General features: G+C 40.1%; 2 protein-coding genes across 4 annotated transcripts in view; one reads left to right on the top strand and one right to left on the bottom strand.

Moving 5' to 3' along the window:
* The window catches only part of HYCC1 (hyccin PI4KA lipid kinase complex subunit 1), an 81,604-nt gene that overhangs the window by 28,901 nt on the left and 28,463 nt on the right, over nucleotides 1–24,240 (bottom strand). For all 3 annotated transcript variants that reach the window (XM_077811386.1, XM_077811388.1, XM_077811387.1), the window contains exons 2-6: nucleotides 17,217–17,305; nucleotides 13,869–13,970; nucleotides 8,251–8,430; nucleotides 2,270–2,350; nucleotides 1,731–1,846 (exon numbers count right to left, since the gene is read on the bottom strand). In XM_077811386.1, the coding sequence (XP_077667512.1) occupies nucleotides 1,731–1,846; nucleotides 2,270–2,350; nucleotides 8,251–8,430; nucleotides 13,869–13,970; nucleotides 17,217–17,267 (530 nt within the window). In that variant the 5' untranslated portion in view covers nucleotides 17,268–17,305. The remainder of the gene's footprint in view (nucleotides 1–1,730; nucleotides 1,847–2,269; nucleotides 2,351–8,250; nucleotides 8,431–13,868; nucleotides 13,971–17,216; nucleotides 17,306–24,240) is intronic.
* Nucleotides 10,158–13,354, top strand: SSR4 (signal sequence receptor subunit 4). The gene is given in 2 exon segments (XM_077810151.1): nucleotides 10,158–10,226; nucleotides 11,675–13,354. Coding segments are annotated over 2 exon segments (666 nt in total). The 3' UTR covers nucleotides 12,272–13,354.

The following is a 24,240-nucleotide window of genomic DNA, read 5'->3' as shown; positions in this document are numbered from 1 at the left end:
AGTGCATCCCGCTCCCAGCCAGGGGAGGGAGGTAAAAACAGCACATCTCCCTCCCAGCTGGGGGAAGAGGAAAGGGTGAAAATGGCGCAGACCCCAGTGCTGCTCCTGCTTTGCTGGCTCCGGCTGCATTTGGCTGGCAGCCCATGTCTTGCAGTAAGTGGCTGCCCCGCACATGGGGGTGGGTGTGGGGCGGGGACAGGCAGCCCAGATGTGCTTATCTTTAAGATGCCACACAGACACAATACAGTATTTGTTCCCCCTCCTGCTGCCTGTTTGGTTACTTCTGGTTTCACATGGTGTCCAGTCGACCAGTCAGTCCATAACTCTGGTGTTCGTTCTTTGAGGTTCTACTGTAATTCTCCAATTTGTCAAGGTCTTTCTGAATCCTGTTTTCCAAGTGTTTGCAACCCCTCCTTGCTTGGCATCATCTACAAGTTTTAGAAACCTACTCCCCCCTCCAATATTCAAGTTATTAACAAAAATATTGGGTAGTACCAGACCCAGGACTGACCCTGAAGAACCTCACTAGATACGTCCTTCCAGTTTGAAAGCAAACCATTGATAACTACTCTGAGTACAGTCTTTCAACCATTTATGCACCTACCTATGATAATTTAATCTAGACCACATTGCTCTAGTTTTCTTATGAGAATGTCATGTGGGACTGTCAAAAGCCTTACCAAAAATCAAAATATATCACATTTACTGCTTCCCCCCATCCATTAGGCCAGGAACCCTGTTAAAGAAGGAAATTAGATTGGTTTGGCATGACTTGTTCATGACAAATCCATGCTGATTCTTTATAATGCTATTATTTCTCTAGGTGGTTACTAACTGATTTCTTAATAATTTGTTCCAGTATCTTTCCAGGTATCAAAATCAGGGTGACTGGCCTATAATTCCCTAAGTCCTCTTTACTCCCCTTTTAGAAGATAGGTACTATGTTTGCCCTTCTCTAGACCTCTGGAACCTCACCTGTCCTCCATGAATTTGCAAAGTAATTCTTAACAATTCCAAGATTGCTTCAGCTAGTTTCTTAAGTACCCTAGGATGAATTTCATCAGGCCCTGCCAACTTGAATACTTCTAATTCATCTAAATATTCTTTAACACGTTCTTTCCCTATTTTGTTTGCGTTCCTTCCTCCTTGTTAATATTAAGTTTTGACTATCTGGTCACCATTAACCTTTTTAGTGAAGACAGAACCAAAATAAATATCTCAGCCTTCTTGATGTGATCAGTTATTAGCTCTCCTTCCCACTAAGTAGGAGACCTAAACTTTACTTCATCTTTCTCCTAAAGTATTTAAAGAATCTCTTTTTATTGCCTTTTGTGTTCCTTGCTAGGTGTAACTCATTTTGTGCCTTACTCTTTTTGATTTTCTCACATAGTGACTTAGCAACATATATCATTAAAGCTGTAGACAGAAGCAGTTAAATGGTTTAAATCTGCAAGTCAACGTTCTCTTCATGTAGTGAAATACAACACAAGTAGTTATTTGCAAATCTAGATTAAGATGTAATTTTAAAAATATGCCTCATGAAAGTATTTTTAAACACACATGTCTAGCAACTAATTCCTAAGATTCTAAATTATCAAGATACCTACGTACAACTGTAAACTTAGAAAATATTAGATGAAAAAGATGGCAGGATAACACACAACAAAAAATAATGAAGCTGCTTTAACCATTTTTATGGATTTTCATGTAAGATCTTACTACAGTTTTACCTGTTTTGTGCTGTTAACATCTCTCTTTGAGGATGAGGTCCACTGTACACCACCCTGGACAAACCATGTTGGGATAAAGCTCCCTCTGTAAGAGCCATGGAACCAATGCTGGAAGGCTAAAGTAAACAGGTATTTGAATAACGGATTCCAAACATTTGTCCTCATAAAGTCTCATTACAAAGTGGAGTAAAAAAACGACAAAAAAGATGGAAAAGTTGTACCTGTGCATACATTTTGAACCTACATAAATCTATCTGGCTGCTTTCTTATGTTATGTAATATAGCAACTGCCCTGAGATTAGGAGAAAAAGTTAGGAAACAAAGCTATGAAAAAGTTGGCACTTAAAATTGTTTTAAAAACAAGTCAAGCTTAAATGGCCTCATTAGAAGACAATAGCCACAAAAGGTATTGTTTGAAAAGTCAAGTGTGTCATTACATCATCAGGTATAACACATTGCCTTCTTTAACTGGCCTCAGGATAAAAGGAAGTTACACAATCTATCTGGTAACAACCATGCATTTAAGTAATTTCACTCACTTCATGATACACTGAAGGTTTGGACAAGGATGGAATTGTGAAACTCAGCATTTTACTATGCCCCTGTTTGTCAACTATTTCCTGTAAAACACAAAAGACATCAAGGGTTACGATATTAAAATTTTTATTGTGAAAATCAGAAGAGCTCAGTTAACATGCAAGAAATTTTATATTCTAGGGGAAAATTCTGAATTAGTTAAATATCATTATCTGCTCTAGAATGCAAATAGTCAGCTAGAAGCTTAACATAGCCTTGATACTTTCCCCGAAACTAAGTGTTGTTGGCTATTTTTGAATTCACTTAAAATAAAGACATTTGTTGGTATTTGTTAATTGATACATACTGGACATTGTTAATAGTGTACAAAAGAAATATACATTTCTATAGAGTCTGTTGCAAAATATTTGTCTTGAAATAGATATATAATTCTTTGATTTAACAGTATTATCCATTATTTTTAAAAGCTATATTGTAGCTATTCTTTACTACTACTGAGGAGTAAAGGCTGAAGGTGTCGAAACCTGGTAAGAAAACCTGCTTCTCAATAGCATAATAATGGCTAACTGGATATTTAAAAAAAAACAAAAACAAACAAACAAAAACCACAACACTTTTAATTAAAAGTTTCAAATCCAACTCCAGCCTAACACTAAGATCTAACACTAAGTTATATCTCAGAACATTTGCACAAGAAACCCAAAGTTTATTAGTACATATCTACACATGGGTGAGGGGGAAGGACGCTAAAGAAACTATATTCCTGGATGCAAGGGTTCAAAGAAAGGGAATTACTTTCCTGCAAGATGAGACCTTCAGAGTAACGGGCATTTTATCCCTGCATCTTAGTGCATGATTAATAGAACGAGCAAAGATGTGCTAACAATACCACAGAAGAGCACTGGTCCACAGCGTTTCAAAGCAAAGGCTTCAGAAATGGGAAACTTTGAATCAAACCTGACTGGAAGAGTTGGGGCAGAATCAACAAATGATACCCAATTGTGCTGTTGAAATCCACAGGAAAGAGGGAGCAACAGAGAATGTAGCACAGCCAATATGATCACGAAGGACCCAAGACATTCAGGATATAACATGTATACTCAGCAAGCAGTCATCTGGGACTGCCAGTCAGAGGCAGGCCTGGCTTACATTCTACCCCAAATACTGCTCTCCTCAAGGGTCAAACACATCTAGGAGCTAGGGGATTTCAGTCTCATGTTAAGGTCCTAACATCCAGGAGTTAAAATTTTGCATAGATGGTATACTTAGAAAAAAAAATTTCAGTTATGAATAATTTACCCCATCTTTTAGCTTTATCTCTACGGATTCAGTCAATAACATGGAATTCAGGATACAGAAGGCTGTGTACTCTAAATATTTCTTATCTAAAGCATGGAACATTTTCTAGGTAATTGAACCCTTCAGCATCAGAATTTATATCTCCAAAGATAGGAGCAGAGAAAGAGTTTAAGGAGAATTGGATTTTAAGATGGACTCTATGACAATATCATCACTATGTTGGAAAGCCAAAGGTATTAAGGTGGAGTGAGGGAGTGGCAAAGCAGGACAGATGGTTAGATTGGAGCAGATGAAATCTCACAGGTACACTGTTCTTTGGCCAGAATATAACTACAAGCCCCCATCATTCTCCATGTCACCATGGATCCTTCAGCTGTTGGCATTCCCTCGTTCCCTAGCCAGGAGGCAAGAGTAATTGACTAGAAGTCTGGTCTCCACAAGCTTCCAATGAACCCATAATCTCCAGAAAGAGGCAGTTGATTACGGCTCCCATAGTCAAACTGGCCCAAAGATGGAGAGGGGGAGGAAGTCTCTGTGGCCAGAATAAGTAAAGCACCTCCTGCCAGACAGGCGTCACCAGAATGGTCTTTTCCAAATACCCTACTTAGGCCTGTCTGGGAAAGAGATAAGAAAAGAGAACATACAAAAGAAGAACAGACTCTTTGGGGGAATGCCTAGTACTTTACTGTTCTCTCTCTGCCTGTAGAGCATTACAAGACCAAACTGCTTATGCGAAAAGCAGAATTCCGACTGTGGTGCAATGCCTGCTTATGATTACAGGAGCCTTTGGGTGCTAAAACTGTTCTATTGAGCCGTTTCCATGAGTGCTGGTAGACATGATTATCCAATTGTCCACTTCTAGACTGACACTTCCAGTCTGAGAAAAAGTTACCAGAGCCACTGAGATACTCCACTGAAGCATTCATTCCCTCCTTGTTGCTCCAGAGATCTAGAACTGATAGACAAAGCCAGAAAGGAGTAACCATGAATAGATGCAGTTTGACTATGGGAGCAGCAAAGAATTCGTATGAGCCTTCCACAGTAGCAGCTGCTAAATCAGACACCATTGAACTATTCATGACCATGAATACCTCCAGTACCTAGTTCTTCTCAATGTGAGATGCTATCAGTTTATTTCTCAACTAAAGTCAACTACATTTAAGACAATATTTCAGGATACCAAGCACCATACAGACGTAGGCCTGGCCAACAATTTCCCTATCTGAATTGGGCCCATTCACACCAGAAATAGGCCCAGAAGCACAGCAGGAAAACTGAACAATGAACTAAAACTCTGATCTATGCACTTCTTAACAAAATGAGTTAAGTGCACTAGCTCCTTTAGGGCAGAAATTACTTTCTCTCAACTTCTAAGGCATGCAAGCAGTTGGCCAGGAGTTAAACCACTGTTCAGTGTAACAGATGGTGCACTTGCCCCTACACAACCAAAACCCTTATCTGTAGAAGTCCCACAGGGATCCATCATCTCCGCACATCCCAGTCCATCTATATGAAGCCTTGAGGAGGGATTGTGAAACAGCTTGGTCTAAAATGTCTGCAAAATGCAGATCTTACCCACCTGTAATTCAGAAGCAAACAGCACCATTCTCCAGCTGTCAAAAGGCTTGGCTGAGATCAGCCCCTGAATGAGGAGCAGCTAGATTAAGCTAATCTTGGAAAGACTGAGGTGATTTGGGATAGAGAAACATTTTGAAGAATTTGTTCTCTCTCACATATAACCCTCAGTTTAAGACATTTGTCTGCAGAGTGTTCAACAGTCAACACCTGTTTTGTTCTCTCAGACAATAGGAATTGTAATATGTTGCCCAGGGTCTTGCGTGACAGAGGCTAGTATCAGGCACTTTGGAGGAAGGTATATGAAACCCTGGACAATTACAGAGTAACATTTCCATATGGGAAAATTCATCCTACTCCCTGCCCCATCAGCCAGTGGTGGGTTCATGCTCTAAAGCATGAGGGATTATCCCCCAGTTTATTTTATCTAGACATAAACAGATGTTCTCATCCACATAAACATAAAATCTTTCAACACCTCCCGAGTTTTTGTCTCAATGATATCTTGTGGCAATAAGTTCCACAGGTTCATTATGCATTATGTAAAAATGAATGCCTCCCTTTCTAGAATCTTACGTTTGTTGCCTTTCAATTTCACTAAAAGACTACTTTTCTTTATCATAAAAGGAGTGAATGGATTTCTCTCTACTCTATACCATTTATCATACCTTCATGTCTTCACTCAATTAAAACAGTCCCAGTTTTTTCAAGTCTGAGCCACACGGAAGTCTTTTTATAACTCATTTTTGTCATCAATAGATCCCTTTCATTTCTGCTTTATTTGAGATAGGTCACCTGACCTCTATAAGGGATGATAGTTTCAGTATTTTCTATCCTATCCTTTGCACATGTTAAAAATAAGATTTTTTTGGACTATCACTATATGCATGAGTGGATGTTTCCATTTAAATGACCACATGGATGTCAACGTCTCATTCTTGAGTAGTTAGCTGCAGCCAGTTTAGGACCCAACAACATGTATGAGTAATTCAAGTAATTCCTTCCAGCATGCATTACCTTTCATTTGTCAACACTTTCATCTGACATTCTGCCATGCATTCACCTAGCTGTTAGGTCTCTACGTTTTGGTTACAGGTAACCAATTGGTCCAGTTATATGAATTTTAATGAAACTGATTCCCTGTATTACAGATAATTCTGTAAATTAAATATAAAACTAAGTTGGAAACCAATAAGAATGACTGATCTGAGGGGACTGAAATCACTACTCCTTTGGTGAGGAAATTTTCAAGTGTTTTCAAGAGGCTCATTCCCCCTACCCCAAGAAACCAGAGCATTCAATATACAGGGATCATCACTGTTTGCATTAGCCTACATGTCTTTTTTGCTGGCATTTTTTGAGAGCTTAAAAAAATTAGCTGAAAGGACAAATCAAGTGTCTAACAGCTCATTTCAATTATCTTTTGGACCACAGAATGCAGAGAAATATCCTGTTTGTTTTTAAAACACTACACAGTACTTATGGCTACATGAGTAACTGTGTGTGAGAAGGAGGAATAAAAACTCAGCATTAGTAGGTTAGTGTTATTTCAGAATGTCTTGGAAAAATATTAGGCAGAGACTCTCTTGGAGATGTAAGTCTACCTTAACCAAATCCTTATTGCACCCAGAAGCTGGAAGACAGATGGAAACAGCAGACAAAGTTGTATTAATAATTGAGAAACCTCTCTTAACTGACTATTCTAAAGGGAGAAGGTTGTGGGTACAGCTTCAGGTTTTTCTTTCTGAAATGCAAGTGAGTGACTTTATCCTAGCAGGAAAACACAAGGGGTTATCCAGCTATACCCTGACCACCCTGGATACCTGTGTTATTAGGGAATGCTAGTTCAAAATGAATCACAATTCCAGGCATAAACCCAGTGCAAGAGTCAACGGTCCTGTCTGTGCAGGAGATTGTCTAGGAATGCTATCGTCTTTTCAGCTGCAGTTAAGTCTGTGGAGAAGCATCCATGCATGGTTGAAGGTATGCATTTAGCCTATTAGAGAGAAAGTTGCACAAAACTGTTTTGAAGTTTGCATGAAAAAACTCTTGAGCTGAACTTGTTTCACTACTTTGCCACAAAATGGGCACATCTACTCTTCCTTTTCACCCCTCCTAATTTCTCAGAATTTTAAACAAGCCCCCTTTCATAAAGTTGTCCTCTCCCTCATTGCCCTGGTCTCTCTCCTAGAAAGTACAAGGAATTAAATTAGAGAAAATCCTGAAAGAGAAAACGCTATGCTTTTAGACTACACACTCGGTACAAGGCAGAGAAAGACTGGAAATAACAGAATGGGGAAGCAACCAGTGCCTGTGCTCCAAGTTTTGGGTGTGATGCAAGCAAACAAACAAAACAAAACAAAAATCCATTAGATAGAGATGGGAACTGTTCAATGAAAAATAAGTTACTATTCTCATATTAGATATGAATAAGATCTCCATGGAAAATTTTACAGCATGAAAGGAGATCAATTTAAGTCTCCAAGTCTCAACAATTTAACAAGTTCCTGGTCCTTTATTTTTAAGAGCAAAAGCACATCTCCCCAAAGTAATCAGTCCTTAGAAACAAAAAACTGTCTCAAATGCAGTGCCTCTGAAATACTCCCTGCTAAGAAGATTTGGCTAAACATGTTCTTTATCTGAACGTGAGAAAATTGGTTCTTTTAGCTTATCCCAACAATGATAGTTTAAAGTGTGAAGAGGAGACTGCTGGCAATTCCAAGACAGAGCTTTCCAAAAAAGAGAGAGGGAGACAGAAAACTGAAGACAACGATGTTATGACAAAAGGAGAGTTGATATGGAGCAGATTAAAGAAGGCATCTTCAGCATGGATTTCAGCCAGGCAGCCTTTGCCCTACGATGCCAAATGGAGAGAGTGCAGCTTTTATAATTATAGGACTGGACTTGCTGATAATATATAAAGTTGCATTTTCAGCTGCATATAAGCAACATATATAAGATTTCTAGAATAGAAACACACAAACTCTTCATTTTTGTCTTGAAAGAAACCTTAGATTGTTTACTCTCCACTCCAATACAAGAGTTTATCTGCTACCAAAAAAGCCTACTAACATTTTAGGTATTTGAATAATTATGTACATATACAAACCAAGTTGTAAACTCCTAGGAGAAGAGCCTCTATGCAGCCACTGCTCTGCAGATCTCTGCTGGCTGAGACTGCCAGGTAACACCACATCAATTCTGGCAGAAACTGCAGGGTGAATCGTAGTAGTCGTTCCTCTCCACTGCGATAGAACTCAAAAAGTTGGTGGCAAACTGGCTCTAGCAGCTGGAATAATATAAGATGCGACTGTCAATGGAATAAAACCTGATCACAGGATATTGTCTCCTTCTGCTCAATAAATATGGAGGCCAAAATGTTAAAAGTTCGGTTACTTCTGCTTTGAAAATTAACAAATTATACATTAATTTCATGTGTTATGAAGTGACAGAGAGGCTGGCTGAATCTCCCCTATACCCACCTTCACCCTCCAATCTGGCCCAGTGGATAGGACAGAAGATTACACTTTTACCTGCAGAAGAATTCCCACGGCTCCTTTCCTTCCTCCTTTGTCCCTCTCCAATCCCATAAAGAGGCTGGATGAAGGAGGATCTTGGTGAATATTTCCTATTCATAAGTGAGTAGTACTAGTAGCAGCACAACAGGTAAAAACTTTCAAAACAATAGAAACCTAAGTATGAATACAGTACAGTATTCTCACTGAGTCAGCATATACAGCTTTACTGCACAATCTACGGAAAAAGACTACAAAGAACTTCCTTCCCTACCCCAAAACGAATAAAGTTAGCACCGTTTGAAACAGGCAGGGACTAAATTTTAAGAGGGCTGAGTCCTACACACAAAAAGTACAAGATTCTGAATCTCTTATCTACAAGTAATGAGAGGAGAGGCTCTTATCCTGGCTATAAAATAAAGATGTATGTCCATCCTAAGGAAACTGATTAGAAAATAGGTCCTTGATGCACCAAAATTAGCAGGCTTTGCACTATTGAGATTCTCCATGCAATTTATAACTTATTTTAATCAATTCCAGTTAGTACTTATAACTAAACCATGACAATTGCCGTGATCACATTTTAGCAAGTTACACATTCCTGAACTCTTGTAGGACAGAACAACTCCTGAGCAAATACTGCTGAGTTACTGAGCACCCACATACTTGGAGGATTAGTGTTTTCCCGGTCTCATCGGACCTTGCCTTTGATGTATCTTACTGCAACAGAATGCACAATTCTATATTGTATACAAAACTACACTACAAATGCACAATCCAACAGTATAGGATTTAGACAGCCGTGTGTTAGGGAAGAGTAGAGCTCAAGTTGTTACATGTTCTAGTCCTCCTTGCCCGGTGATGTAAATTCTGTCTGTTAAGTTATTTGACAACTTTTTACTGCATATGATACTATTCCACGTTCTAGCTTCAGAATGTGGTCTCATGTGGAAAGGTTATCTCCCACAGAAAGGAGATTTTTTTCTCAGTTACTTCCATGGGCTAAGACCAGAACAAAAGTAGCGAGTGTTAGTTAGTTGCATGTTTCCTATACCACTATTCCATTCAGTGTTGAAACTGTTAGCCACATCAAGCACCACTTCTGCAATCGTCAGCATTTAAATCAAAGATATGTTTCCATATCCAGAAGCTGGCAATTATTGCAGGTTTCATTTTTCAGTAAATACATAACACAGTATGCAAGCTTCGCGGCAGGATCAATTCCTTTAGTGGCACAGAACTTCCAATCCTCTATTTTTAAAGAGAGACTCACTGCAGAGCACAAAACAACTACTGATGATGAAAGAATGAATTTACTCAAATCATGCAATGCAAAAAAATTGCAACATACCGCAGTTTTGTTTTACAGGATGAGATTTCCAAAAGCTTAAGGAAGTTAGGCCTCCAATTCCCACTGAAAGTCAATAGAAGCTAAGTACCTAATTCCCGTGGGTGATTTTGAAAACCTCATCACCCATAATAGTTTGACTGATTAACTCCAATGCACAAAAATGGAAGTTTTTTGGGATTTCTATTGGAACCAAGCAATCCCACTGCTGATAACAACCAGGTAACTAGGCCATATAATATTCTGAAACGATGACTAATATGCTGGACTCTTGCTCCATCACCTTTTGGAACCATAAACTGCAACTCATTTGTGTATATATGTTGCCTGCTTTAACCTGTAAATAACTCTCTCGTTTCTTCTTCCTAGTTAATAAATCCTTAGTTTACTATAGGATTGGCTACAAGCACTGTCTTTGGTGTGAGATCTGAAGTACAAATTGACCTGGGGGTAAGTGACTGGTCTCTTTGGACTGGAAGCAACCTGAATATTTTGTGATTTGGGGAGCACAGCAACCGTTTATCACCAAGTCCAGATTGCCTGGGTTGCAATATAGACTGGACTGACTGTGACTCCATGGTAAAATGGTCAGGGTGCTTCAGGAGTTCATGTTTGTTACGTTCTACAATTAGATTTCACCAACTCAGTACCACCAGTTTGGGGTGTCTGCCCTGCTTTTTGACAATCTGTTCTGAGGTTGGCTCTCGACGTTGTGAATCACTCCAGACAGCGTGACAGAGACCTTCTATTAATATTGTTGCACCCAACTCAAAACTGAAAATGTTCATCTGACAGACTCTCAGAAATGGATTCCAAGTCATCTAACTTCTGATTCTATACCATATTTGGCCACTACTGCAGCTTTGCTGGCATTTTTCACACACAAAATCCAAAAGTTATAATCCTAGAAAATGATGGGACCAAAATAATGCTGGGTATGAGAGAGGGTGGTACTAAATTTCTATTGAGAAAGTAAATTCAGCAGTAAAGTCACCACTGCATTACCCACAAAGTAAGTCTTATAAATTCAAGGAGCTGACTTATGATGAGACAAAGTATTATTGAACATTTTTTAACTCCCTCAAATACTGTGATAGAGATTCAGGTTTACTGTAACTGTAATTATGATGTATAAACTATGTACAGTCAATTGAAAATTATTTCTGACTGCATCACTTAATTCCCATGTGATCTTCCAAATTGATAACTTCAGTTATAAGGGAGTGTGCTTGTAGAAGAGACTGTTGAGGAACCAGGAAGTATTTCTCCCCAATTTAGCTATAACCAAGGAAGGAGATGACACCACTGGACAAGGAATACAAATCACCTCTGGTACAGATGATCTGTCAGAAACTAGAGTAGGGTGAGCACCATCAGATACTAGAAAATGAGGCCAAATTTCCAAACAATTTGGAAGCAGAATATTTATCTGAAGCTCCTGGGAACCTGGTCTTCCTCTCCAGCACATTAGTCCTTGGTAAACCCCATTGTGTTAGGTGAATAATGGAGGGGAAAAGAACTTATCTTACAGTAACTGTGGTTCAAGATGTTCTGTAACACCTGGATCCCACTCTGTGCACATTCACCCCATGCACAGGAGATCGGAGTTTATTTAGCCAGCAGTATCTGTTAGTATTCTCCCTGCATGACCTCATGCTACCCCTCCCAAGACCAGGACCACCATCGTCCCGTCCTATTACACCATGGCCAACACCGTCATCTCCTCCGAGAGCATCTTCGTGGTAGAGATCGCGCTCACCTGCCACAATGGGGCGCAGAATGTGGCCCTGTATGCTGACGTCAATGGCAAACAGTTCCCTGTCACCCGGGGGCAGGACGTGGGGTACTACCAGGTCTCATAGAGCATGGAGCACAGGAATGCCCAGTCGGGCACCTACAAAGTGAAGTTCTTCGACGAGGAGTCGTACAGCGCCCTGCGCAAGGCCCAGCGCAACAACGAGGACGTATCGGCGATCTGAGCCCTGTTCACAGTCAGCATGGATCACCAGGGCACCTGGAGCAGACCCTGGGTCTCCACGGAGATGCTGGCCGCCACCATCAGGCTCCTCGTCTACTACCTGGCCCTGAGCGCCAGGGGGGAGTATCCAGGCCTGAGGGGAAAGCTGGGGTCCCCCTGTGGGGTCCCCCTGTCCTGCTGTGTCCCCCACTGTCCCCCAATAAACACTGTCCCCACCCAAAAAACCTGTAAGTCATTTCCTTTGCTGCCCAGAATCCCAATAAGATTCAAGAGCTGCAGGAAAACATAGTGGATATGGAATCCATCTATACAGAACAAAGAAGAATCGCAGTTATTGCAATGTAAGTAACAGTTCTCTGAGTATCTGTACACATGGATCCCATCTTGGTGATTACCGAGCAATTAACTCCTCCAGGAGGTGGAAGCTAGGAGCTCATATAAACAATGACAGGCGTCCTAGAACTACTGAACAATTACTTAACAATCAAGAGACAATACAGTATCTAAGAAAACACTGAGTAGGCACAGGCAGTAAGAAGGAACTCAGTGAAAGTTGAGGATGCTTCACTCTTTATGCCCTAGGGAGGGATAGCATGATGGTATGCAGAGATGTTTGACTGGCTCAAAGCACCACAGAGTGCTAAAATTTTAATGTTACATGAACCACAAAGATGTTTGTGTCTCATAGCACAGACCCAAGATACTGACATATTGGTATGCAAGTTGCATGGAAGCCCATGTACACCTAAACACACGGAAGCACAGACTCTCTTGCCTCAAGGAACTGCCTTGCATTAGAGCAGCCCTAAAGATACCAGTTGCAAGCTGGACTAAAATGCAAGTTCAACAACCAGAAAAAAAGGGTCCAAGCGAGTTGATCCCTCATTCTTTCAAATTATATCCAGGGACATGGCTAAAGACACCTCCAACTCCCAGGGAGGTGTCTGTGACTTTGTCTTTGCTTGTGCCACTATCAGCTACAAGCATGTTACTTTTTAGGACTCAGGACTCCTAATGCCCTCAGGCCATTAGTTTCTTTCCAGAAGTCCAATGAGGAGCTTCCATTTGAATTACAAGCTGCTTGAGATTTTCACTCCTATTGGAGAGTCCTTTCCTTTTGCTCCACACCTACTGAGTACCACATATTAATTGACTTTTATAGTAACATGATAAACTATAATTTTAGAGATTGCCATGCACTTAAGTGCATGGCAGTTAGATATATGTCAAGCTCAACATTCAAAAACTTTGGTAATTGAAACTTAAGGTCATAGTTAAAAAAGTAAATCAACCAGAAGGAAGCTACACAATCCTGAATGTAAACAAACATTTTGTTTCTTTTCCAAACACTTCCAAAACAAAAAATAAAAATGTGTATAAGTCAATCACTGATGTTCTCACCTAAATTAAAAACTATAAGCAAAGTAATAAAACATTTATAGCAAAAACTGCAAGAGGAAACACTGATCAGGGTCTCCTCTCATGGAAACACCACAACCAGATACAGGCTTCAATATTCAATTGGGCTTGAATCATAATGTCAGACTCTGAGATTATACAATTTGCCAATTCACTTTTTAATCCTATGCCTGAGTCCTGAAGCACAGGAATGTGAACTATAAGATTATATATGGTTTGTGAGTAGTGAGACTGAAAAACTAATTGCGTGATATTATATCACTGCCAAAGAATGGATCATACCCATATTTTAACATTTTGTTATGAGAGAACAGAGTCCTACTCAGAGTCTAATCATAACTATTTGTATCATAAATAGTATTTGAATTACAAATGTGGCCTTTTTTTTTTTTTTTTTTTTTTGTTCATCCGTGCATTCATGGTCTGCTGCCACACCAAACTAAAACCTTAGAGATATGTGCACCTACCTCACTCTGTGGCTCCCGGATAACTTTGTATAAAGATGAAACCAGAGAACTCTTGTCTTTCAAATTTGTAGCATAGTTAGAGATAGAAGCTTCTGGAAGGGTCTGAAATCAAACAAAAATATTTTTCCTTTTATGTCATTACTGCAATATCTTATTGTCTGTGCATTGAAAGAAGGCCATTTTATTGTGTCAGCTGGCTTTTCTGTTTTTACAACATCCTTTCAACTGCAATAGTATCCATTCACTGGTATTTACTCTAGGAGACAATATGTTCCATGTAGAGAAACAACATTTCTAATCATCTTTACAGTTTAATAAAATCTCAGTATTTAAGACAAACTGCTGGAAGGCAAGTTATTAAAACTTACGTTTTATACAGAGTTTTGTACAGAATTTAATTAAATTGGGTGGAAAATACAGCTAAAGGGCCACAATTTCACCATGCGTTTACCCATCCTGAACAATGTGTAAAAAGAATAATAAGTTTAAAAGAGCAAAAGGAACTGCAACTTTGAGATTGGGAAAAGCATACAATCAGGCGCGCTTTTTTGTTTTTGTTTTTTTGTCTGCAAGCAGCTATCGGTCCTCTGTTCCAGATGATCTGAATGTCGACAGCCATATGGAAGCTACAGGGTTCTTGCTACATACATACATGGGGCACCAAATATGGTTCATTTGAGCATGCATTTCACCCCCTTTCCAGCACCAATCAGAGTTCTGACTGGCAATGCTTACAGAGGTCACTATTAGATTTTCAACAGTTTACGATATGTTTCAGATAGAGCTGTTACACTTAAACTCATCATTCCTAGCTCTCATAGTGCTTTTCATCAACAAAGCTCAAAGTGCTTCACAAAGGATGCAATCATAATCCTCATTTTACAGATGCGGAAACAGGCACAGAAATGATGTGATTTGTCCAAGGTTACCTAGCAGGCAACTGAAAGAACAAGAAATAGAACCCAAATCTACCAAGTCCTAGTCTATTTCTCTGCCCACTAGGCAACACTGCCTCTCTATACTCCAAAATAAGGAGTGTTGTTATAGAAAGAGAGACATTACAAATGAGACCAAAATTACTAATCTCTATATCTGAAACTGTGTCCAGAAAAATACAGAAAACCCAAGATTTTCGAAAATAGGAGTCTAAAGCTGGTCTTTAAGAACCATATTTAGGTACCTAAATGAATGGCATGATTTTCCAAATGCAATGGAGCATCCAGAATCTTACATTTGATGCTCAGTACTTTTCAAAAATAAAGCCACTTATTTAGGTGCCTAAATTTGGCTTTTAGGAGACTAGCTTTAGATTCTTGAAGATCTTGTAGTTGGACTATTACAAATTATACAATATATGGACTGTTGAGAAGATTAAAGCAAGATATTTCATTTACGTACAGGTTACCCATTTTCCAGAAGTGGTGTGTCCAAGGCAAGTGAATCTACACCACCCATAAAAATAAGTCTGCAAACCTGGTTTCTTCCCTCCACTTCTCCTTTCAATGAAAAATTGCAACAACAATCTTGGTTTGAGGCATTTTTCTAGGAATTACTAGAAAGTAGCATTTAACAATCAAGGATGTTGTGTATTTACTACCTTGGATTTGTTGAATACAAAATCTCAACAAAATGAGGCCAGAATACTACTCTTATGTTGCTCCATAGTGGAGTAAAACATGACATTTCTGAACAGTACATAACAGGGTTGAACTCCACACTAGTAATATGCATATATTCAGGACAACTGAGGGACTTGCATTTTCTCCATGATACATAATATATACATAGTGTCATGGAAGATGGTGGGAATAGTTGTGAATTTTCTGGACTACATCTGGAAGAGAGATTCTCCAGGCCATGACTTCACCCACACCAGAAGACCAGATCTGGTCTAGTCTGAAAAGATAGGTAGTTGCCAACTGTAGGTTTTGGTTTTGATAGATTTGTATAACAAAGGCCACCATAAAAATTTCAACAACTATTTCCTGATCCTCCTTTCTTTGGGCTCTCCACAAGGCTAGGGTCCTCAGAGCAAGGCTCAGAGTACCTCTTAGCACGGCGATGCCATTCAGTTACCCCACTGAAGCTGCCACTTTTGTGGTAATTGTGACATTGGTCATGGTGCACCACCTCATCAGAATAATTGGACTCATTTACTACTTTCAATTTATCATGTGTTCAGTGCGTCTATATACCACCTGAAACTTAACAGCAACACTGTACAGCCCAGTGGCATGCTATAAGGGGTTTGCCCTGAAGTTCTGACTACAGGAATTCTGATGTCTTCCCTGATGTGCGCACACAGCTTACCCATTTTTGCTGGAGTATCGGCTGAACAACGGTCTGCATGTGGTGCTCTCAGATAGGAGTGGTAAAATGGCAGCTCTCTGGTTAGCCATTGAAGCTGCTTTTACGATGGCTGGAGGCAAAGCTGATGAGGAAATAGTTGGCTTTAAGGGAATCCCATGACTGCACCTTTGTTCCCTTCAAAGGCATATTCTCCATCGTAAGGTCAGGTGGAGAAAGTGAAAATATGTGTAAGGAAGAAACTTTCAGAAAAACAGCACAAGAGGAAATTGCTGCTCCCCTCAGATACAGCACTGGGTCTGACACAGGACACCGCAATGTGCCAACAGGTAGAGCAGGAAACAGCAAAGAGAGGGAGAGAAGTTAGCAGCTGCCTCTAAATCACTGATTTGAACAAAAAAATCCTGAAGGTCACCCCAGAATAAGACCACAAATTTGAGAAGTAAGATAATACTTGTTAAGTAAGTAAGGTTATCTTGCTAACACACAGCATTAAAATCTACAGATAAAACTTCAAGTCAATCTTTGGGAGTTACTTTACATTCCAAACAGTAAGTGCTGTTGCTACATTCAAGAAGAAGGGTAAATGAAAATAAAATGCCAGGTATGGTAAGAACCTGATTTAAAAAAATACCATTTTGGTGTAACATGAAAGCCTAGAGCTCTTCAGCTAAGAGTATTTAGTTGGTACACTAACATTTAAAGGATTTGTTTTTAAATCAGATTTTATCTATTCTATTTTATCTTACTGCATTGAAAGTTTATTCCTTTTTCCAAGCATGAATTTCATTGGGCTGTCACGAGCCAAACATAGCATACAGTCCTGAATATGGCAAGAAAGGAAATTCAAGTCATATACTTGACAATGTATTTCATCTTTTCATCTCTCAGACTGAAATTCAACTGTCTTAAATTTATCTTGGGGTTTTCTATAGCACCCATCTCAGCAACAAGCAAGAGCTGACCAGGTACTACTACTGCTACTGAATAATATAATGCTTAAAAACTAAGTTTATTTCTAATGATCACACAATATATTACCTTGAACTCTGATAACCACTCCTCCACAACTCCTGTGTCCACAGCCAACATCTTCCCACATCTGATCTGAAACCTTCAACCTTAAATACCTGAAGAAGAAACACATTTGTTAAAAAGTGACAATTTATGCATAGCATATATCATTAAGAAGTTATTGCAGTATAGAGCATTTACTCAGCCACCATAATTATATAAATGTTAATCTATTATCTTGCTTTTTTAGCTCACTAACCTATCATACATCAACATCAGCTCCAAATTTTTTTACTTTGCCTCACGGATGCCAGCTGCTGAAAACAAAATGGGAATATTCACCAGCAGCAGTTTATTAGATTCCAAAAGATTATGCACTGAGACAGGAAGTTTACTGAATAATGACCATGGTCAATAAAAATAATTTAAAAAATGGATTTTGGATTTAAATCAGATATTTATTGCTTGAAGATGATATACTCCATCTTTCTTTGGACCAGTGTAAATAGATATGAAATGAGAATTTAAAAATTTTAAAGTATAAAACTGTTTTCCTAATAACATCTAGTTTACAGAGAAAAAAAAAGAAGAGATTGGTTTAAATTTGTATATTATTCTTGTTTTGGATTTGTTCAAAGTCAGGACCTACACTAAGAACAATCTTTTCAAGGTTGTCTGGTTGACAGAGGTCCAAAGTAATTTACTCTTCAAGATGACAATTACTACACAAAGAAAATTTATTCAGCGAGGCTCTTTCTACAGGATCTGGGGTGAGAAAACAAAAAAGGTTTTGCAAAGATCTGTAGAATTAAATTCTATTTACACAATTATATGCAAATAAACAGATGTGAGAAGGCTGGTGCCAGATCTCTTAAATTAATAACCCAAAGGACAGAAAACCATTATCTTTAGGTAACTAAGACTTGATCCTCATGAAGGCCACCCATGAGAAAATGAAGATTTGATAGACATTTGAAGCCAATTTTGACAAAGGCCTGCATAACAGTGTGAACAAGTTTTCTAAAACCTTAGAAACCATCATAATCAGAGTACATAAGACAGATAGAAATTAGCTGAATTTCTAAGAGCATTCATGTTGTTGCAGGTTCAGACTCTAGTTTCAGGCTATAAACCCAATCTGTGACTAAAAGTCATCAGGAATAATGCAGATTGTTGAAAAACTGGAACCTCCAGGCCTTGCAGTCTACCGTTTTTAATCCTAGAAAATAGTTGTCTGTGAAGCCTATATGGCATGAAAGCATTACAGATGTTCTGTCTAGTCTTATTTTCTGAACTATTTTAGAAAATAGAGGAAACTAAATAATCACACATTAGTACAGTGATCTGTCTTCCACAGTCAGAGATGCTATTGTTAAGAGTGAAATACTTTTACCTTCCAGTTCTAAATTATAAATTTAATGAAAGAAAGTCATCTGGTGGACAGATGATCATCCCATTTGTCTGCTGCATGCACATGACAACTGAACCAGCTGATTTATACCTTGAACTCAGTACATTTTTCCCCCTGATAGACAAGTCCTACTTCTCCATGATGAAAAGATTCTGAAGGCCTCGTTGCTCATATTCATGTTCTTTGTCACTCCCTGGTAGTTTATGTACATTTTGTTGTCCACATGTCACTATCATTGTTCAATACAAGACGCATTGAATTCAACCATATGGAGAGTTTTGTGAAGCAGTGTTTCAATGCCATTACTGACTGCTTTGGAGTCTTAAGAATCTCAAGTTATCACCAATTGTTCAGGATGAAGAGCTATGGAGTGCTACATGTCTCATTAGATCAATATATGCATACCACCAATAGAGTAGTGTGGACAATAAATATTTGAAGGAGACCACCTGAGAGAGACAAAAAAGGATTAAAACTAGAATTTTAGGAATTACATAATCTGGTAATTCTCCCATTGTTCTATCTCAAAATGAGCTCCAAGATGGACAATACCAAGGATTTGTTCAGTAAATTAATAAAGTGCTGATGCAGTTACTGGACTCTATAGAAAGAGAAATATTTTTAGAAGACAGTCATCAGAAGGGCATCCAATTAAAGAAAAGTAAATGTAAAAGTCCAGATGGAGAAAGAGGGCAATCAACATTAAATCACCTTGGACAACACTATAGGAAGTGATGTGCAAAATGACATATGAATAGACAATGTTTCCCATTAATTGCAGGGCAATTTCCCTTAGGAGAAGATTTCTGACTCCCATTAAGGGTGGCACGATGAGTTTGGGAGAGAATCCAATTTTCCCTGACTCAGAGGAAGAGGCTGTTAGGTTATGACAGCAATCATCTTCTAGGTCCACTTCAGGTTACAACATTCTGCAAGGGCATTACCTCAGGATTTCTAAGGCTTTGAAGGAGCAGAGTGTTAGAAAACTTCCTACAGCTACTCTTTGAGGAGACAGAGGGCTGCTCTGGCCCACATGAAACAACTGAGAGCAGAAAACCTTTTCCCCTACAGATGCTAGCTATGTGGAGTGTCTGCTGGCACAGGGAGGCTAACAGTCTGCTGTGCTACTAAAGATAGCTGACAGAATGTGGTAGAGTGGTAAGCTAAGGCTGGCCTCACTGATGGGTGCACAGATCCAGCACACAGGTTTCTCACGTTGCCCTGAAGGGAAGATCAACAGGTTCTAGTTATTAACAGGCCAATTCATCTGAAGTTTCCAGGAGATATAGAGTGAGAATTTCCTTTTACAAAGCTCTCTGTTTGGTGTATAAACTTCACTAGCTAACATAAAATAACAAAGCTTGGGACTAAATTACAATGTTCCTTTAATATGTTTATTGAAAGTCATTTATGGTTCTGGTAAATTTACATGTCTATTTCCTCTGTGGCTACAACCACATGGATACAACTGCAGGATATGAGCTATAGTAAATATATGAAGTTCTAAATGCCTTATAAGCAAATGAAATATTAAGTGGATAAGAAATTATGTACTACATTAAGAGTAATTTATCAAACTGAGCAAATTCTTAGCTATGAAAGTTGGTTTAAAAGCAATTACTCAGAACTGTATGTATATTTTGAGTAATATGGCAGAGCACTAGAAAGCATTCCAGAAGAAAAGGATGATTTCAAGTTCAGCATGCTCCTTGTTATCAATATTCAGGAGCTATAGGAGTCTGGAAGTCCTGTAACTTATTAACATAGCCTTCCAAGAGAAAGAAGTTTGAGAACTGTCTTGAGAATTGAATATAAGCTATGTGCTCTGCTCAATTAATGCTTCAGAAGTCAAACCTCACTTTGATTAGAATCCTTTCAAGGAGAGTGCGTGGGGGTAGGGGTTAGGGAGGAGAGGCATTTCTTTGTGCCAGATCTATTTTAGTTAAAGAGATAAGATGGGTGAGGTAATATCTTTTATTGGACCAGCTTGGTGACAGAGACACACTTTTGAGCTTACACAGAACTCTTCTTCAGGTCTGGGAAACTTACCTCAGAATGTCACAGCTAAATACAAGGTGGAACAGATTGTTTGGCATAAGTAGTTAACACATTTCAAGGGCTCATTCAAGCTGAAGTGACCTTTTAATACCCCTCCAGCCATAGGAGAAAAAGAGTGGGGGGAAGCAGCTGGGGAAGGAGGTTGTTAGTGGGTTATAGATTGTTGTAATAAGCCACAAATCCAGTGTCTCTACTCAGTCCATGATTTTCAGTGTCTAGCAAAGTTATGAATTTAAATTTCCCATCCTCATCTTTTGAAAGTGTTGAGTAGGTTTCATTTGAGGATGAGGACTGATAAGTCAGATACAGAGTGATAACTTGGTGAAAAGTGTTCACACACAGGTGATGTGGTGTTTTTGTCTCATCATTTTTCTGTGTAAGTTAATTCATGAGCGTAGTGACTATCTGGTTTCACCCACGTAGCTGCTATTGGGGCATTTAGTACACAGGATGAGGTACACCACATGCTGTGATAGGTATGTGTAGAACCCTTGGATCTTGAAAGGTGTGTTGAGGGGGATGTTGGTCATTGTAGTTAGGGGTGGATTGATGCACAGGCCCAAGGGGCCCATGTCAACTTTGGGGCCCCCTCAGGAGCACCAGGCCCTGAGTAGAAGTGGGAGGGGCCACCAGTGCCAGAACTGTGGTCCTACCCCTGGCTCCTCTTCTTCCTCCCAGGGCCTTGCCCCCTAGCCAGGCCAGAAGCTGGAGCTGGACAATGGTAAGAGCCACCCAGGAAGTGTTAGGCAGGGTCCAGGGTGCCCAAGAGGAGCCCCCAGCCCGTGTCCCCACCCTGCGGTACAGGCCATTGCCAGTGGGACCCAGGGGCAGGGGCTCTGATCCAGCCTCATGCCCCCTCCCCAGGGCCTGCAGACACACTCTTCAGGGAGAAAAGGCCCTGCCCTGGCTGAGAGCCAGTGGGGAACCCCGGGAAGGTCACAGGCAGTGAGGAGCCGGGCAGAAGGGCTTCTCCGGCAAAGCTCCAGTTGCTACTGGCCCAGACTCAGCACCCATCACACTGCTCGGGCTCGCCCAGTTCCTGAGCCCAGTTCCTGCTGCCAGGTTCCCCCCACTGCGTCTCATTGTTGCTAGGCTGCCCCCGCCAAGTCCCACTGCTGCCTAGGCTTTGTGCCCGAGGCAGCAATCCCGTGTGGCACTGCTCGTCCCGTCACCTCTGGCCAGAAGCTTGCAGTTTGTGGGGGGAGGCAATGCCCTTGCCTCTCCCACAAACTATGCCCATGCTGCCACTGTTACACACCTGCCTGAGGCTCCCATGCCCATGTTAAAAAGTGGGCAGCCATGCCGCCCCCACCCTCTGCTCTGGTGTGCCTAGAGCCCCAGAACCAAAATGTTCTTTGTGCCCACGGCCCCAATAAATATTAATCTGCCTCTGATTGTAGTATATGTTGGCAGGTTTTGCATCTATTGTTCTGGCAGGGTCTGTTTACTGTTTAAGTTTACTAGGAGAAAAGCAAGAACTACACCAACTCTTCAAAACTCTTTGAGATTTTTAATATTATATGTAGTAGTAATTCTTAAATTTTTCATCCTGATCCTTGGCTCCCATCAAGAAGCACATTTTCACAGATGAGGAGGAGCTTTCAGCCAGCCTTGCACACCCTCAATCCTGGGGTCACTCTGTACCAGTCCCCAGACTGTTCTAACTTTTGGTTGCTGTCAACAATCCCAATGGACCAACCCAGTTATGGCACTTGCAAGGACGGGTGTTGCACTCCATATGATTTTATGAAAATATGCTAATGAGTGTGAATATAATGTAACTGGAATATGCTTTGTCAGAGAAAAACACAGTTCTCACTCTTCAGGTTGGGTGCAGCAAGTCAGATACACTTCATTTTCTCAAGCAATTGCACAGAGGGAGAGAGTGCACTAGGACACAGGGTTTTCCCCCACCTGGGCAGGTCTCTCTAAAAATAAACAATTAGAGCAAGCATTTATACCTTTATTACAGACAATAATGAGCAACAGCTGCATATTGTTTATACATATTCCTTCATGATATCTTATTTTTCCTCACCAATTTCTCTTATAGTCTACATTCTATTTTTATCTAATACAAGGTCACAACAGTCTCTCTCACAGTTCTTTTCCCACTTGTTTTGCACAATCCCCTCTTCTACAAATCTCGGGTTATTAAAGCTAGAGTTAGCCTGACTCCTGCTCATTTCAGAGGCCTGCATCCAAATTCCCTGTATCTACTTCCACAGCTTCATGCAAAAGGTCTCTTGTAAGGTGTCATTACAAAGCTACTGAGTGTGGTCATCCTATTTGTATAAATGTATCATTCTTGTATCTGAAACTAGAAATAAGAAATATAACTCTGAGGTCCTATTGTAATTATGCAAAGCGTCAGCCATTAATGGTGGTTTTGAATCTTGATGGCTCCCATTAACCAGGACAATTGACTGTAGATGGCTCTGTTTACTTGCAAGCCTTTCTGTGAGTCAGGCCGGGAAGAATGAAGGCTTGGGGTCTCATAGGACATGTGACCATGTCACCTGGTGCTTTTCCATTTAGAAGGAGGGGTAGGGACCCAGAGAGACTAAAGATTACCGCCTTGTGCCAAAGCTATAAAAGGGGGTGGAACAGAACAAAGGGGGTAGCAGTCACGAGAAATCCCCTAGCTACCACCTGAGCTAACAAGAACTGTACCGGGGAAAAGGATTGGGCCCAGACTAGGAAGAAGTCCAGTCTGTGAAAGCAGCTTATTGGAACATCTCTGAGGGTGAAATTTTATCTGTATTCAGTTTCCTACTGTATTAGGCTTAGACTTGCGTGTTTTGTTTTATTTTGCTTGGTAACTTGGTAAGAGGTTTATTGCTGGGGGGGTGTGCGTGAGATTCTGTGGCCTGCATTGTACAGGAGGTCAGACTAGATGATCATGATGGTCCCTTCTGACCTGGATATCTATGAATCTATTAAAAACTTACTTTGTTATGTCTGTTATTACTTGGAACCACTTAAATCCTACTTTTTATATTTAATAAAATCACTTTTGCGAATTAATTGACCCAGGGTAAGTAATTAATTCCTGGGGGCGCAAACAGCTGTGCATCTCTCTCTATCAGTGTGTTAGAGGGCGGACAATTTATGAGTTTACCCTGTATAAACTTTATACAGAGTAAAACGGATTTATTTGGGATTTGGATCCCATTGGGAACTGGGTATCTGGGTGCTAGAGACAGGAGCACTTTCTAAGCCATTTTCAGTTAAGTCTGCAGTTTTTGGTTCAGACTCTGGGTCTGTGTTGGAGCAGACTGGTGTATCTGGCTCAACAAGGCAGGGTTCTGAAGTCCCATGCTGCCAGGGAAAACTGGCTCAGAGGTAGTCTCAGCACATCAGGTGGCAGTCCCAAGGGGGTCTCTGTGACCCAATCCGTCACAACAGGGAAAGCAACAGACCCATATAGTGGCTTCTCCACCATTTGAGGACTCCTAGTCATATTTGTTTGGCTAGTAAACCAGTCTTGCATTGTTAAAGCAACACAAGACTGCCCTAAAGCAGGGAGAATCTGGCCCTCAAGGCCCCAGTGGGAGTAAAGGTATTACAATAATAGTTTTG

The sequence above is a fragment of the Eretmochelys imbricata genome, chromosome 2, assembly GCF_965152235.1.
Source record: "Eretmochelys imbricata isolate rEreImb1 chromosome 2, rEreImb1.hap1, whole genome shotgun sequence".
Lineage (NCBI taxonomy): Eukaryota > Metazoa > Chordata > Testudines > Cheloniidae > Eretmochelys > Eretmochelys imbricata.
Note: the sequence above shows the minus strand (reverse complement) of the source record. Positions and strands in the feature narration are given on the sequence as shown.